This window comes from Ailuropoda melanoleuca, chromosome 4 (genome assembly GCF_002007445.2).
Source record: "Ailuropoda melanoleuca isolate Jingjing chromosome 4, ASM200744v2, whole genome shotgun sequence".
Classification (NCBI taxonomy): Eukaryota; Metazoa; Chordata; class Mammalia; order Carnivora; family Ursidae; genus Ailuropoda; species Ailuropoda melanoleuca.
This window is the reverse complement of record NC_048221.1, coordinates 54,970,400-54,987,420: the sequence shown is the minus strand read 5'-3', so window position 1 is coordinate 54,987,420 and position 17,021 is coordinate 54,970,400. Positions and strand designations below refer to the sequence as shown.

Here is a 17,021-nt window from a genome sequence, read left to right as displayed (position 1 = left end):
ATCTCCGGGCACACACACTGGGGCGGGCTCAGGCCTTTTTCAAGAGATGGAGTGCGTTCTTTGCTTGACAAGGACCTAGCTCTCATCTGGTTTGACGTGCATCCACAGGGGCTGGAGAGGGTGAGGGTCCTGGCTGGGAGACTGTGTGGACACATGCGCTCACAGGAGGTGTGGCCGAGTGCACATGCAGAACACGGGAGACAGGCACTGTGTGAGCAGCTGGGTCTAGCTGTGGCTCAGAGCCAAGATTCAGCGTGTGCCCCCCGAGAGCGCCCACCCTTTACAAATGCCCTCTCGACAGCGGGGCCACCTTCTGATCGATCACCATTAGCTTCGCCTAGACCTCGTGTGGCCGAGGGTGGCCAGATGCCCACCTGCTGCTGTGGCTGCGCGCACAGGAAGAGCGCGGTGCCAGGCCTCCCTGCGGTTAGGGTGGGGCCGGTTCCTGGTTCCAGACAATGACTGCTTGCGAAAGCCATCGCCACCACTTCTGGCCTGGCCACAAACATCCATGCGTTCCCATTTGCTCTCTCCCTCGCCGCTGGCCGGAGGAATGCAGGGGACAGCAGAGGGCTCTGAGCAGGGCCTGGGAGCTTGACCCAGCAGGAGCCTGGAGTGGGGCAGAAGGCCCTCTGGTGAACAGCCCACGCCGGCGGTCAGCTGAGGGGGTCAGCTGCTGGCAAGGTGGGGGTGGTCACAGCAGTCGGTCAAGGTCACCTCAGTGAATTCTCCACGTGAGGCTTGATTTTGAAAATTCTCGTGGAGGAGATGGTCAAGAGGATGAGGCCATGGAGACCGTGTGAGGGCAGTGGCAGAGACAGCATTTTGCTTGTAATGGGGCTAAGGTCCGTGGTTGTCCACTGCTAGTGGTGACAGAGGCGGGAGGGGGCTCGTGGGGGGGGGCGGTGTTGCCTCCCAGGGCGGATGTTCTGTGGCTGCAGTCGAGAGGATGAGGGGCGGCAAGGGTGAGGCCAGAGAGCAGGCCATGTGGGTGCCGAAGGTGGCGGTGTTCATGGCCGTCAGGGGTGGCTGGGAACTGCGGTCCTGCAGGGAACAGTGGTGGCCAGTGGGGATGGTTGGTCATGATGGTGGAATCTGTGGTCGCTGGTTTGGTGGCTGTGGAGTGGGTGGGGACTGTGTACGTGGTGGCCACTTTGCTGGGCTGGGACAAAGACCATGGGGACAGAGGAGGTGGCTGGCTGAATTTCCCAGGGCACCTGTTTCTCTGGGGATTCTCGTCTGAGTCCGCCATCCTCCCTGGGAGATCCGCAGCCGGCCGCTGCCAGTCCCTCCCCTCCCCACTGCCCACAGGGGTGTCATCCTCTGCACTGGTGATGCTGTGCTGTCTCGGCTTCTGGCAGGTTCTCACGGGACCAGCCGCTTGGCTAGCAGAATCAAGGCTTATGATCGCTCTTGTGCCCAGACCTGTGGCTGATGTGTTGGCCTCAGGAAGGAGCAGAAGCAGAATTGAGGGGCACCCCACACAGAAACAGGGGGGCTGAAGGTCCTTAGTTTCAGGAAACTTTCAAGGAGACACTTTTCAGGTGTGAAAGGGGAGCTCTCCGGGATCATGCCTGTGAAGGGACTGTCAGGGGTCCTGGGACCTCGTCCTCTGTCCAGTGTGGGGGAGCAGTGCCTTCCTCGCAGGGTGCAGAAGAAGGACCCACGGCAGGTGTTTCACGCAGGGCCAAACCCATACTAAGTGCCCCGTGAGGAGAGGCCAGCTTTTCCCATTCTCACAAGGCAGCCCTGTTTCAGCGGAGTCCGCCTGCAAAAATCGCAGACTCCCAGCCTGTGGACTCCATCCAGCCCGTTACTGTGTTTTATTTGTGCTGTTGATAGTTCCGTAACATTTTTTGGATTTAGTTGCCAGCACTTGGGTCAGAGATTTCACACACAAGTGTAGATTTCCAGCCCCCCCGGAAGAATGGGGAGACTTGGTGCTTGGGCCCACGCCTCCGCAGGCAGCATCAGGTGGAACACGGGCCCTCTGGTTTGCCGCAGACCCCACCTCTCCCTATAGCCCTTCTCTCCCCTGAGTTTGGGCCTCCTGCTCCAGCCTCACCTCTGTGGCTCGGTGTCCTCCAGTGGTGCTCTGTGCCCACCTGGCCTTCCCCGTGGCACCCTCGGAGCCACGGGTCCACAGCACAGACCTCCTCGAAGGAAGGACCTTGGTGTAATTATATCTGGATTTGGGGTGGCCAGGAACAGACCTGGAAATATTCTCTTATGAGGCGGAAAAAGTTTATTAGTTTAACTGCTGGCACCAGAATTCCTCTGAGGGAGAGAAGTGTCTTGTGTGAAGAATTTGGTGGCCGTTGCTGGGGGTGGAAGTGGGAGTCCAGTTTGCAGGTGTCTGATGTCAGCACCTGGAGTTGTTTCCATGAGACAGGGAAGAACTTGTTTTGTTTCTGAAGAAGAGAGCTAGAGAGGAGGAAAAGGAGAGAGAGCTTATAAGAGAAGATGAAAAAGGATGGGGCCGTGTGAGCAGGTGTCTTCGCGGCCAAAGGCCATTTTGGAAACAGTGGAGTGCCTTTCAAGGTATGTGTGTCGGAGAGGTGGAAACGGATCTTCTCCCGCCCAGGGGCTTCCGTGCCTCCTGCTGTGCTCACCGCTGCACGGGGAGAGCCAGCTTTCTGTGGAATTGAGGGGGGGGGAGGAGCGAAACGCTGGCGTGAGATTTGCCTGGGCCCTCTGGAGTGGCCCATGCACGAAGCAGGTGCCAGGACCGAGGAGAGCATGAGGAGCCGAGTCCTGGGACCCGTCAGCACAGAGGAAGGGCTCGGGATGTCCACAGACTGTGGGATGGGGGTGGCTGGTGTGGAGGACGTGGGACAGCCCATTTTACGAGGAACCTGGGGGACAGAGAAGCCCCAGTGGGTATCTGGTTCTAACAACATGGACCCAGGTTTCCAGAAGGAGCCAGACTTGAGTGTTGAGAGGAAAAAAACCAGAATTCTGAATTTGGATAAAACGGTTGAACAGCCAGTTTATTGGGAGTGACTGGTGGCTCCGGCTGCCCAGGCCTGGAGGAGTCTGGGGAGGGGCTCAGGGCCCGGCCCCGGGTTGGCGGTGACCCCAGGGGCTGGGCTCAGTCGAAGGTCTCTGTAGCAGTGCACAGCAGGCCGGCCAGGAGAGCCAGGCCCAGCGTGGCCACGACAACCAGCAGCACGTCCCACCAGAGCCCCGGGTAGGTCCAGGACGCCGGCAGCTGCCAGCCGCAGCTGCCCAGCTCGTAGCCCGTCAGCTGGCCCAGCGGGCGGGCGGCGGCGATTGTGGGGCTGGCGCAGCGGACGTGCAGCAAGGCCTCGGGCGTGCGGTCCTGCAGCCAGAGGCGCAGGTAGGTGAGGCCGCAGTCGCAGTGCCAGGGGTTGTGCGTCACATTGAGCGTCTGCAGCTGGGGCAGGTGGTCGAAGGCGCCGGGCGGCACGGAGCTAAGGCTGTTATTGGCCAGCAGGAGGTGGCGGGTGTGCACCGGCAGGGCGGGCAGGGCCGTGAGCCCCCGCCCCTGGCAGTCCACCCACAGCCCCATGGTTTCCAGGGCCTGGCAGGTGCACTCCACAGGGCAGTCCTTGACGGCCTCTGCGGCAGCCCAGAGCAGCAACAGGGCTCCCCAGGCAGGCATTGGCAGGCTGGCTGTGGGGAGAGTGGCCGTGAGGGAAGGGAGGGCCTGGCAGCCCGCTCCCCCTGCCAAGGGCCAGTGGGACCGATATGGGACAAAGGACAACTCACCTCCTTTCTCAGGCCTCAGCCTTCTCCTCTGTGAAATGGGGTGGTGAAGACTGCAGGAAGTGACGGCGCCTAACCCAGGCCTAGCTGAGCCTCCCGGACACTCAGAAGGCCTGAGGGTGAGTGTAGCTGGGGAGGGGGGAGTGAGGGTAAGAACGCTCTTGAGAAGGGACCTCCTGGCCCCTAATAGAAACCCCAGCCCCTCCTCAGGGGAAGGGGTGCAGATGCCTGCTAGATGCTTCCCAGTCCTGACCCCTGGCCCCCAGGCTACCCCCCAGCCCCCACGCCCAAGCCTGGGGTCAGGCCGATGGTGTGGACTTCACAGACCACGTCTCTTCCCGTGGATTCCCACAGCTCACCTATGGCCCGGTGAACTCTTACGTGATACCCGATGTAGAAAACAGCAGAATGAGGATGCTGAGGTGGGGACCGGGAGGGAGTCCCAGAAGGGGTTCCCCCTGGAAAGCCACACATCTAGGTTAGCGCTCAGAGTTGGGGAAATCGAGGCCCAGAGACAGAGAGTGATTCATGCAGGGTCACCCAGTGGTCTGCGTCCGAGAAGGGACTCCAATTCCTCATGAGGCCTCATGAGCTCCAGGCCCTTGCCTGGTTCGCCGACTTTCCCACCATTGCTTCCCCTTCCCAAGACAGGCTCTCCCCACCAGGGCCTGGCCCACAGCAGGCCGTGAATATTAGATGAATCGACCAAGGAGCCCGTGTCTCAGAGCCAGCGCCCCCACCCAACCCTGTCTTCTGGAGGGGAAAGCTGAAGGGGAGCAGAGGCGGGCCGGGTGGCTGGCCTCCTTTCCCTGCCAGGCCCCGTCCCACCGTCCCACCTGGGTGGGGGTGGCTGTGGGCGGTGGTGCTGGGTAATAAGGAGGGCCACTTACTTGTGAGGTCTGCAGCCGGCACCCCTTTCTGTGGCCTGAACTGTCCTGGGCGAGACTGAGGTGGCAGCCGATGGTGGCCGCCGCTCGAGTGGGAGGAAGGAAATGATGAAAATAGCCTGGCTTATCCCCCGCCTGCAGCCCTGGGGGTCTGTGTCCGGAGGCAGCAGGCCCTCGGGGTCCCTGGGACTTGTGCCCTGAATGGTAGGTCAACCCCTGTTTACAGAAGGGGGTCCCACAGTGCATCCCTGTGGACCACCGGTGCCTCGCTGGGCCTCAGTACAGGGTCTGTGGGAGAGCCAGAGAGACCCCTCACCAGGTCCCAGGACGTGGGGAAGGCTTCCAGGAAGAGGAGGCCTTGGAGCTGAGCGGCTCTGCTGGTTGTTCCTCCAAAGCTCACACTTGCTCCTCTGGGAAATGGGAGCAATAATCCTTGTCCTGCTTGCGTATGCAGGTGTGGGCGGGGCGGCTACCACGGGCTGAGAATCCTAGGCGGGGAGAACGACAGCGTTTTAAATTTTCTCTGGTTCTTCGGAATAGGTCAAGGAGAGTCACTTTTCGGTGTCACTGCGTCTTTAGCACCTTCTAACACCTCCTGGTCCTTTTCTTCCACGGGACGCTGCAAGCCTGTGGCTCAGTCCCCATCAGTCATTGGTTTCCAGCTAGAATTTAAGATCGTTTTTTTATTTGCATTATATTTATCTCTATAGCTACATTTTACCTAGGGGCGTGGCATCAGTTTTCCATTTACGTTAGGGATACAGAGTTCCCTTGAAAACATAAGTGGATTTTCAGTTTACTTATTTTTTCATATTGAAAAATCATTAATAAACACCAAGCCTAACAGTAAAATATTATACAGAAGTATGTTATAAAATTAAGATTCATGTACTCATTTTATAGTAAGTTATAAAAATTGCACGCATATGAAATATCAAATCAGTCAGAAAAGGGCTTGCAGGGAAGACACAATTCCTGCCCGTGGAGGGTGTGGGGGGCTACTGAAGTGTGGGAACCCCTGGGGTGCAGCAATGCTTTGGAAACAAGTAGGGGAGTTCTAGCAACCGAAGTAAACAGAGACCTTGCTAGAGGGGCCTGGAAGAGGAGCCCAGAGTGAGGGGCCACTGAGGAGAGGAAGGGGACCCATGGGCCATTCCCATGGTCATGGTCAGTGTCAGCCACGGACACCAAACCTGAGAAGCGGGTCCTAGTCCCCCCTCCCCCTGCTACGCTGCCGGCTGAGGCTCCACGGGCACTTGAGCAGTGCCAGGTGGTACCTGGGCCACGACGGAGGGCACCTGGGACCACACCTGCAGTCACAGCAGCAGCAGAAGTCAAGGGCGGAGAGCTGAGGGCCTTATTTTTTTTTTTAAGATTTTATGTATTTATTTGAGAGAGAGAGAGAGAAAGAGAGAGAACAAGCAGGGGGAGGGGCAGAGGGTAAGGGAGAAGCAGGCTCCTCACATCCTGGGATCATGATCTGAGCCAAAGGCAGACACCCAGGAGCCCCAGAGGGGTGCTTTGGCCACCCCATTTATGCTAGACCCACAGGAGCACGCCTTGTGTTCACATAGTGTGAGTGTTTTATTTTTCAGCATCTCGCTGCTCGGGGCTCGCTTCGAAGCACGCTGCCGCTCCTCTGTGTATTTGTCGCCTGCTTCTCCCCGACAGCACAACAGCTCCCCAAGGGCCGTGTCTGCGGTTGAGCCGCGGTGCCAAGTCAAGGTCAGCACCTGCACTTCGTGAGGCCTCCCTTAGTCTGTGCCGGCTGATTGCCGGAGGGAGCCAACGCTTTGACTCTGAAAGATTCCATCTGCAGGGGGGTCCCCGGTCCTCTTCTAACCCGACCCCTCCTTGTGCAGATGCCAACAGGCCGCTCAGAGGGGAAGCCTGACTCACTGAGAGGCTCCCCTGCCACCGTGGCCCCGTGGCCCCGTGGCCCTGTCAATGGCCCGCTGCTCCTAGGACTCCTGGGATTGGGTTTGGTTTGGTTTGGTTTGAAGTACCCAAAGACGTGTATTGCAGCGTTGTTAATGGTAGCGAAAAGCTGGAAACAAAAGGAATAGTTACTGGTGCATGCACACCGCAGGATGCTTTATGGACGTTATGTTACATGAAATAAAACTGCATGAATTGTGTCGGAGGGATTTCCATTGTGTTGTTGAGTGACAAGAGTGAAATGCATGGGAGTGTTAAGTAAGAGCCCATTTTGGTAAAACACACTGTGATACACTGTCCATGTTCAGGATGACTCGAGAATGTGGGCTCCTTATTTCGTATCACGAGCCCCTCTCAGGCTAGCCTCTGCCCTCCCCCGGGGCCAGGACGCTGGGCTCTCTCCTGCCAGCCCCAGAGGGTGCTTGGCCCAGCTCTGCTCTCGGGAAGGAACTGGCCATTCACCTTCCTGTGAAGCCCAGGGTGGCTCCCCGGTGTGCCCAAAGGGCCAGCCTCCCCAACCTTCTGATCCCTGGCCCAGAGCAGGGTGCTGAGGGAAGGTGTCATTTGGTCCCCTGGAGTCATGCCTGCTCTGGAGACAGCTTGCTCTAGCTGGGGTCACCTGGCATGTCCAGAACCTGGACCCCAGAGCGGGAACCTCAGCCTCCATGGAGCTTCCCTTCTCCCACTTGTGGACTCCTGGACTTGGCCCATCTTCATCTGCCTGCATGCCTTTATGGCAGGTGGGGAAGGAGGCCCGGTGAGTGGTGGTCCCCCAACCCCCAGGCTGTGTTTCCTGGCCTGACTGACCTAGTGGGGTACACGCTCTTCCTCTGGGGCCTCTGAGATTTCTCTTTTATTTTTTAGCATATGTACAACTTAAGAAAAACAACAACAACAACAACAACAACCACCACCAAACAAAAAACAGCACACACGAGAACTCATTTTTGTTGTGGAAAAATGGAATGTTCAGATGAGCAGGAAGAAGACAATAAAATTTTCCCTCAATTTCAATATCAAGCAAGACTGCCTTTTATTTTTTTCCTGTGTGTATTTTCTTCTTACCCCAAATCGGGTCACTTGGGGCCCACGCTCTTCTGAAACCTCCTTTTTCCACCTGTGAATACACCCACATATGCCACCAGTGTTCGCCATGGTTCCATTGTATGGATGCGGCAGCTTTTATTTAAGGCATCTCTGGGCATAAAGAGAATGCCTTGCTCTCCTTATCTCGGTCAGACAGGCCTTTACGGGGGCTGAGGGTGGGAGAGGGACAGCTCTTTGGGTTTCCTGAGGTGGGGAGGCTCCTCCTTCCAGGGCTGCCCAAGTTGGCTGACCCTGTATCCTACGCCATTTTCCCTGTGGAGAAACTCAGGCATTCTCCACTCCTCCCCCTTCAAGTTCCTTACTAGGTCAGCACCCACTCCCTATATGTGAAGGCGCACTCTGTCTGGTCCCCTCCTACCTCTCAGTCTGTAAACATGCTTACAACCTCCTTGATTCTGGAAAAATTTTGTGTGTGTGTGCACGTGATTGTGTGTGCATGTTGTGAACACCACAGCACGCTCCCTGCCCACTCCCCTCGGTCCCTTGGGTTCACAACTAACCCCGGTACAGTCAATCCTTCCTGCGGGCACCGAGTCCTATCTCAGTCATGTGTGTTCTCTCTTGGCTTCTAGTCCAGCTGCACCCACTTGCCCACCCATCTCCAACGCCAGCCCAGACCTGGGCATCCTGTACCTTCTGGACATCCCCTCTGAGCATCCTGCAGGGGGCTCATACCCACCATGGCCTAAACCTGGGTGTCTTTTCCCCAAAAGCCAGCCTCCCCCAGTGTTCTCCAGCTTAGGGAGGGCAGCTGCATCCACCCAGATACCCAGCTGGTAACGTGGGGCACCATTAGAAATGTCCTCTCTCCCCCACTGCCATATCCCAAAAGCAGCCAAGTTGGCCAACTGCCTTCTGCATATCTGTGGACTTTGACCCCTTTGGGGTGGTTCTCTGCTCACTCTATGTCCCATCCTCTGGCCCTGACTTCCACCTCTCTTAAGCAATCATTACCCCCCCTTCTCCTCTGACATCCTCCTTCACTTCGAGAACGGGAACCCAGCTCTGCCCCAGGACCCTGTCCTCTTGCCTCTTCTTGATGCTTCCTGTGATTTCTCTTCCTCACTCAAACCCCAGCTGTTTTGATATGCATGTTGTCTGCCTGGCCACCTGCTCCTGCCTGCTGCCCCCCATCCTGGTCACTCCTCTTCCAGGTAACCCCCACTTGGAGCACAAGACTTTCTGTCCACCATGAACATTGTCCTCCCCCTCTGTAATTCCAGGATCCATGTGGATGACCCTTGGTCTCCCTGGCCTCACAGTCCACTGGCCTCTCCCCGAACTGTGCTCCTGCCCTGGGGCCCAACCCAGTTACTCATCCTTCCAACCTTAAAGGATGGCCTTTAAGCTAAAGACTACATTTCCCAGCCTCCTTTGCCTTCAGATATAGCCATGTGACCAAGCATAGGCCAATGGGAAAAGAGGAAGAAGCGATCAGTTCTGCTTCCCCGCGGGCTGCAGGAGGCTGGAAAAGCCATCTTGGTTCTTGGGGTGTAGCCCTGAATTGAGGATGGCAGAGCAAGAAGATAGAAGGAGCCTGGGTCCCTGATGGTTCTGGAGTTGCCATCCAGCTTAGGCATGCCTACCTGGATTTTTCCAGAGAGAGAGAGAGAGAGAAAGAGAGAGAGAAAATTTTATCTTGTTAAACAGAAACCTGCCTTTTAAGATTTCTGTTACCCCAGCCCACGTGCCTGAGGGCAATCCCGCCATTCTGCCTGTAGGGTAGGTGTGCGCTCACACATTCCGCCTTCCCACCCCAGCACAAAAGAGTCCTGCTGCTATGAGGCTGGGTGGGCACAATTCCTAGGAATGCCTCCCAAGATCCTCCACCCTAATCCCCAGAATTGGTGAATCTGAGGAGACATCACCGCTGTGATCGTGCTGTGTTTTGTGGCACAGTTGACCTTTGAAAAGGGTGGTTTTCCAGGAGGGCCTGATCTGGACGTGTGAGCCCTTAAGTGCAGAGAGCATTCTGTGGCTGCTGGCAGAAGAGGAAGTGAGAGAGATGCCGCGGAAAGGGAAGTCGGAGAGATCTGGAGCGTGAGAATGGAACCTCTTTAGAAACGGAAAGGTGGATGGAAATGCAGATGGGCACACGAATGCTTCCGGAAGGCTTGACTTCAAACGGAACAAATGTTTCCCTTCCTCGTTCTTGAGCCTCCCCCTCCCCTTCACTTGGTTTTCTGTAGAACCCTTTGGTCCAGGAACCCGATATGGTTACGTAGTAACGGGCCTCGGGTGGCCGGTGCGGCGCCAGGTGTCAGAGCACATCGGAGACATGACAAACGTAGCGGGCGAACGTGCGGGATTCCTATCAAAACCTCCCGGATCCTGCACGTTGCTTTAAAACCCCTCAGTCTTTTACCCCTGGCGGGCCTGCGGCTTGGAAGGCTTTTGCCGGCTGCAGCCTCCCTTACCTGGCAAAGTGGTAAAACCGTCATTCGTCTTTATTCCCAAACTCTCTCTTCGTGTCCTAGTTCGGCTCCAAAGCACAGAGGTCGGTTTTGGACAAGAAGGACTTGAAGAGCGAGCAGGAGCTGGATGCTGCCAACAAGCTGCAAGGGGCCGGCAAGTGCATTCTTCCCCAGAGCCTCTGGGAAGGAACACGGCCCTGCCCGCACCACGATTTCAGCCTTTCGAGAACTTTTTTAATTTTATTTTATTTATTTATTTGACACAGAGAGACAGCCAGCGAGAGAGGGAACACAAGCAGGGAGAGTGGGAGAGGAAGAAGCAGGCTGCCAGCGGAGGAGCCTGATATGGGGCTCGATCCCATAACGTAGGGATCACGCCCTGAGCCGAAGGCAGACGCTTAACCGCTGTGCCACCCAGGCGCCCCAGCCTTGTGAGACCTTAAGCTGAGAACCCACATCCACGTTGTGCCCACACTTCTGCGCCTTGGAAAGTGTGAGATAAGGAATGAGTGTTGCTGTAAGCCTCTGAGTTTGCGGTCATTTCTTACAGCAGCAAGAGAAAGCCAGTATGAAGGGCAAAGTCGGCGCTGGCGCTCTGCATTCTATGCCTTGTGAAAACGAACGAAAGGCAATCTTGTTGAGAACGGAGCAGGGAGGCCGGCAGGGGGAGCTCTCACGCCCCACCACTCGTGGTCAATTGACCCGATAGGAAGACGGGGACCCTGCACTTGGATGCTACTTTTCTATTCCAGCAGGTGGAAGGAAGGTTTCTTCCCCGCCTCTCCTCCCGCCCTGCAACAGCCCAGCCAATGAGAGACCGTCACAACTCAGCCAATGAAAAGCCACTACACTTGAGCTCCCAGTTTACTCCAATGGACTTTTCGTTTCTAACAGCCCCTCCCAGCTCCCCTCCGCTTCCTCCGTAAGAGACCTTTCCTCTCCTTATTCTGTGCACTTGGTTATGGTTTTGCAGTGCTTTGCTTGTCTCTGTTTGCAGTTCTCTGCTATTCCCGAATAAACCCGTTTGCTGGCAAGGTAACCGGTGGTTTTATTTCTAAGGCTAACATCTTTCACTTTCTCAAGGGCGTTGCTCCCACGGCTACCCACTCTCCTGCATCATCGAATTTATCCTTTACTGGATCATTCCCATTGGATTACAAATGGCCTATAGTATTGTCCTAAAAAAAAAAAAAAAACCCTCCCTAATACCACATTTTCCTCCTGTTACCACTATTTTTCCTGCCTCCATCACAAAACTCTTCCAAAGATTTGGCTCCACCTGCTATCCAACTCAGCAGTAATTCCTGCTGTCTCAGCCCCCAAAATATGTTCAGAACTGACCCATTGTACGGCCGCTGCCCCGGTCTTCTCTTAGCTCCCTTGGCTTCCCATTGCAACCAGAATGAATTCCTACCTCCTCCGTGTTTCATGAGGCCCTCTGTGGCTTGACCTCCACCTAGTTCTTGACCTTGCAATGCACTCTCCTCTTTGCTTGCTATCTACGGCCACACTGACCTTTCTGTTCCTCAATCACTCCATTATCTTCCTGCCTCAGGGCCTTTGCACTTACTGGTCCCTCTGCCTGGGGCATCCCTCCCCCAAACTCTGCGGTGGCTTTCTCCTGACCATCATTCATGTCTCAGGTCAAGTGACCTCCTTCTTCCATAGCACTTGATAGGACCTAAGATTATCTTGTTTTTACATTTTTATGCATTTAAAAACATTTTAAAAAATTTTTAAGTAATCTCTACACCCAACGTGGTGTAGAGAAGTCACAGTCCTGGCACCCCAAGATCAAGAGTCACACGCTTCCCCGACTGAGCCAGCCAGGTGCCCCTAAATTTCTATGCATTTCTTAAATGATTGTGCCCACTGAAAGTGAACTTCAAGAGGACACGTTCTGTGTTTTGTTAACTGCTGTTTATAACCACACCTATGCCTAGCACCTAGTCCACGTTTGTCAGTTTTGCTGACCATCTCTCCTCTGGTTCCAGCCAGTCCATATCTCTCCAGGACTTTTATCTCCTGGATGTGTCTCTGCTTCTGGCTACAAAGGTTTGACCTTGATACTCGCTTGCTCAACATCTTCATGGCTCCCGGGTGTCTTCGGGATGAAATCCAGCTCCTCGGCAGAGTTCTCCTTGGCCATCCCATCCAGGCTCCCTGTCATCTCTTCCTGACCCGAAGCTTCACGGTAGGTCATCTTTGTTACTACTCACCACCCGCGTGCCAGTTGCCCTCTCTGCACCTTTCTCTTTCTGGAATCCCCCCGCCCCGGTTTTCCTGTCACACTCCTTCCTTTAAGATTCACCCAGGGCATGACCTTTTCCCCGAAGCCCTCCCTGACCTGCTCCTGCAGAGTTAGTGGCTCTGTAGTTTGCCCGTCTGTCTGTCCAGGAGCCCAGCTGCTCTTCAGGGACCCCAGGCCCCGAGGCATAGTGGACGAGCGTCACAGAGTGAAGAATGGCTGAGGATTGGTTGGGTCTCTTAGGTGATTTCAGGTGGTACATAGGCCTCTGACATACATACTGAGACACACAAGGGACGGACTCACTCCTTTCCCCTTCCCTGACCCGAAGGAGACAGCCTTGGTCTGGTCATGGTATTATAAAGGAAGCTGCTTAGAAACCCTTTACCTGGGGGCGGGGGGCCCAGGATCCTTCTTCTCACGGGAAGCCGTGGAGAGTAAGAAGTGGAAACTATTACCTAGTGTTTTTAGCCTGTGTGCAACCAGGGGTAAATGGGTCACCCCTGCCCCAGCTGCTGGGGCCCCTTTGGCCAGAAACTCTGCTGGTTGGTTTCTGCAGACACACATCTCTATCCATAAAGCTGTTTGGGGCCAGGCTGTGGAGCAGCATGCCTGGCTTCTGAAGCCTGTTTTGTTAATGTACTAACTCCATGATCTTGGGAAATAGTCTCCGCTTCTCTCTGCCTCGGGTTCCTCTTCTATAAAATGGAAGAATAAAAGAACCTGCCCTCCTGGGGAGCCGTGAAGGCTGAGTGAGTACGAGGCACTTGAGACATGTTACGTGGAGCCTGGCGCAGTCTGTGCTGGGTCAGCCAGCCACCGGCGAGGGTCTGCCTGGATGCTGTCAGGGCATAAGAGGTGGGTCTGGCACCCTTTGATCTGTCAGTGGTGTCAGAGGGATTTCTGTTTGGTTGAATGGATCAAACAGTCTAGCTTGGCACCCCTGACCACTGGGGCGTTGACCCCTCAGGCTCAGCAAATGCATCTGGTCGGAAGTTAACAGGTCATTCTATTTTCCGTGAACTTGCTGTTACCTTCTCTGTAAGGCAGGTGGGACTGCTTTCCCAATTAAATTAGGGCATATCAACTTTCCTTCCTAAAACCATTTACATAAATTTAAAAAGTGGGCTGATTCTAAGGAAAATATTGAGTTCGTAATAGCACACGTGGTGCAAAGATACGGCAAATATCTGTAAGGTGGGGCGTTCGATTGAGTTCAATCCCGGACTCGCCCACCTCGCGCTAGGGGTGATTTTGAAGCCTGTTTATTCCTCTATTCAATGAGTGCGCTCGCCACCTAGTGGCGAGAGTGTGAAATTTACAGGATATTTGGGCAAGTGGGAGCAATTTCAGGTCAACAGAACGATTTTGTTGCCAGAAGGTGAGAGAGGGTGTTAATTAGAAATTCTTACAAAAACACTTTTTCCCCCCAGAAAAACATTCTTAACGAGTTTCAGACCATTTGAACAATCCCAAAGAGGCCTTTTTAGAAAAGAGGCAAAAGAAGAGTGATAGACGTGAAGGCTATTCACAAATACCCACCCAGTTCTCCTATTTTCCGTGAGATTCCCGCCCCACTCTCTGCCTCCTCCTTGCTTTTCCGCTCACCCAGCGCCAGCTTCGGGGCATGCAACCAGTGCAGCTGCAAGGGCTCCCCACTCAGAAAGGCCCTGCGATTGGGGCATTAATGTTCTGTGGCTGCTGTCGTGAAATTCATAATTGTCTTAACTTTGAACTTCTTCAGTGGAACATGCCCCAGGGCCTTGGAGCCTGGCTGACACGGACTCCACTACCTGGCACCTCCCTGACTCTTGACTGCCTGCTCCCCTGCCCCACTGGCCCCCCAGACCCCTCCTGCTGCCTTCCAGGCCAGGGCGTGTTATGCTGTTGGGCAGGCAGCTCTGGGCCTGGGGGACCCTTGTCCTTGCAGACTGCTAGTCTAGTGATTATTGCCAGGCCTACAAATGCTACAAATATAGCCAATGGCTATAAATATAGCCAAACACCCACCGCAAACACACCCGAATTATCCTGTGTTCTGATAAAGCCTGTTTTTTTAAATTAGGAAATCTATTTGTTATCTCTTGCTATGTAACAAATCTTCCCCCAGACTGGCAGCTTGCAGCAATAACATGTATTCATTTATTATCCCGCACTTTCTGTGGGTCGAGAACTTGGGAGCGGCTTTCTGGATATTGCAGTTTGGATCTCAGCCTGGGCACGCTTGCTGGCTGGAAGACTTGACTAGGGCGGGGAGGACATGCTTCTGAGGTGTGAGCTGGCTGTTGGCTGGAGGCCTCAGGTCCTTGCTGGCTACTGACAGGAGATTCGGATCTCCTGTCACACGGCCTTCTCCACAGGGTGCTTGGGGGTCCTCGTGACATGGACAGCAAGGAGGGAGCCACGGGGCCTCGTCTCACGACCAAGTAGCAGAGGTCACACCATCAATTCTGCCTTATTAACCTTGTCCTTATTAAGTCTTGCTCGTGCTCAGAGGGAAGGGAGCTTTACATCTTCAAGGAAGATGACCGAAGACATTGGACATTTTAATAGGAAATTTTCAAATTCAAATAGTTGTAAGATTGCTCTCAAGGCAGTGCTAAAGCTTCATTGAGAAGCATCTAGCAAGGATGAATTAGTCAATGGTAGCTCCCAGGAGCCTCAGTTGACAGGAAACTTCTGGGTCAGGCTTGTGATTGATGCTCAGGCCCAAATATCAGGGGAGCACCTGTTTTTGGTGAGGGCTTCTCAAGAACTGTGCGTTTACTTTGCTTCTGACCAGAGAAAACCCCAGGTTTCCCGTGACGGCAGCTCCCTGGGCTCCATGATGTAACCCCCTGGAGACATACCCCAGCCTGCAGCTCAGCAAAGGTGGGCCCCGTCTTTTTGTGAGATTGGCCTCTCTGACCCTGTTTTTTGTCAGTGGCCGCAGGCCCTGGTGCTCAGTACAGGTCCTCCTGCGTATCACGGGGACAGGCTGGGGCCTGAATCCGGGCTCTGCTATTGAGCTGCGGGGCTGTGGACAAGGGCCCTCATCAGTCAGAGGTGGAGGTGAGAGGGAACGCTGCCCACCCTCGCCCCACCCGGCTTCTGTGGGTCACAGATGTTGATGCTGCCTTTGGTCCCTGACCCGGGCCTTTCTCCAGGGAAGTCCTGTGGTCCTCTCAGGACATCTCACCCCGAGGCACTGGGCCAGGTTCCCCTGGGCTGGGAGTAGCAGGCCAACCTTGGGCCAGAGCAGAGCATCAGGCAGATGCTTAGGTCACGCCCAAGTTCAAGGTCTTGAAGTTGAGAAAGTCCCAGCCTCTCCCCACTGGGCAAAAGGAAGGCCGCTGAGGGGCAAGTCAGCAAGGGTGAGGGGCCAGGAAGCACCGGACACCAGGGCTGACTGCAAACACAGCTGAGAGACCTTCTGTGCCCCTTCTCCCTTTTCTTCTTTTTCAGTGGACTTAGTTTTTTAAGAGGAGTTAGGTTCACAGCAAAATTGAGCAGCAAGGATAGAGTTCCCTCTACTCCCTGTCCCTGCGCATATTCACAGCCTCCCCCACTATCACTGTCCCAAGCCCGCGTGGTGCATTTATTACAGCCGAGGAGCCCGCGTGGACACATCGTCATCTTCCAAAGTCCACAGTTTACAAGGCCCACTGTTGGGGTGTTTGCTCTATGAGTTTCGACAAGTATGCCTATTATTGGGGTCTCATGTCGAATAGCCTCTGCCCTAAACTCCCCTGGGTTCTACCCCGTCATCCCTCCCCCGTCCAACCTCTGGCGACCTGTGATCTCTTTACTCCGTGGTTTTGCCTTTTCCAGAATGTGATATAGCTGGACTCATACAGTATGTAGTTTTCTCAGATGGCTCCTTTCATTCAGTAATACACATTGACGTTTCCTCCACGTCTTTTGGGGGCTTGGCCGCTCATTTCTTTTTAGTGCCGAGTAATAGTCCATTGTCTGGATCTGCCCCAGTTTATGTATCCGTCCCCCACTGAAGGACATCGTGGCCGCTTCCAAGGCTTGGCGACTAGGAATAAAGCTGCGTAAACACCCGCGTGTGGGTTTTTGTGTGCATGTACCTTTCAGCTCATTTGGAGTAAATACCACGGAGCGTGATCGCTGGCTTGTGTGGGGAGAGTAGGTTTAGTTTTTAAGAAAATGCTGCACTGTCCTCCAGAGTGGCCGCCCCGCTTGTGGCATTCCCCAGCGAAGTGGCAATCCCGTCGGCCAGGAACAAGAATTGCTCCGCATTCTCACCAGCATCTGATGCTGTCAGCCTTTCCGATTCTGGCCGTTCTAATAGGCGCGAGCGGCGTCCCCTTGTGTTAGTTTGCCCGTCCCCAGCGACAGCTGACGGCGAGCATCTTCTCACCGTACCGTCTCTGTATCTTCTTTGGTGAGTTGTCTGTTCCGGGCCTTTGCCCATTGGAAAAAGAATGAGGTTGTTGATTCTCTTGTTATTGAGTTTTAAGAGCTCTTTGTTCCAGATAACAGACCTTTATCAGATGTGTCTTTGGCAAACACTTTCTCCCAGTCTGTGGCTTCTCTTCTCGTTCTCTTGTCAATGTCTTTCTCAGAGCAGGAAATTTTAATTTTAACAAATTCTAGGGTATCGGTTACTTCTTGGATGGATCATGGGTTTGGTGTATTTTAAAAGGTCATAAGATGCTCCAGTTCATCTAGATTTCTCCCGTTCTATTCCAG

At 54.6% G+C, this 17,021-nt stretch overlaps 1 protein-coding gene and 1 long non-coding RNA gene across 6 annotated transcripts; one reads left to right on the top strand and one right to left on the bottom strand.

Moving 5' to 3' along the window:
* Positions 1-545: 545 nt before the first annotated feature.
* Positions 546-7,574, top strand: LOC117801938. 5 transcript variants are annotated; one of them, XR_004624795.1, is made up of 4 exons: positions 546-684; positions 2,418-2,541; positions 3,745-3,848; positions 6,212-7,412. It is a non-coding gene; the product is annotated as an uncharacterized LOC117801938 (long non-coding RNA). The 5 variants fall into 5 exon arrangements; XR_004624792.1 differs by lacking the exon at positions 546-684 and adding an exon at positions 7,419-7,574 and having other exon boundaries at positions 856-2,541; positions 6,212-7,311; XR_004624794.1 differs by lacking the exon at positions 546-684 and adding an exon at positions 7,419-7,574 and having other exon boundaries at positions 863-2,541; positions 6,212-6,341.
* GP9 (glycoprotein IX platelet) lies at positions 2,964-4,769 on the bottom strand. Its single transcript, XM_034658862.1, has 4 exons — positions 4,620-4,769; positions 4,089-4,187; positions 3,733-3,858; positions 2,964-3,636 (listed from the first exon to the last, which is right to left on the bottom strand). The coding sequence occupies exon 4, from the start codon at positions 3,623-3,625 to the stop codon at positions 3,092-3,094; it is 534 nt and encodes a 177-aa protein (XP_034514753.1). The 5' UTR covers positions 3,626-3,636; positions 3,733-3,858; positions 4,089-4,187; positions 4,620-4,769; the 3' UTR covers positions 2,964-3,091.
* Positions 7,575-17,021: the final 9,447 nt, after the last annotated feature.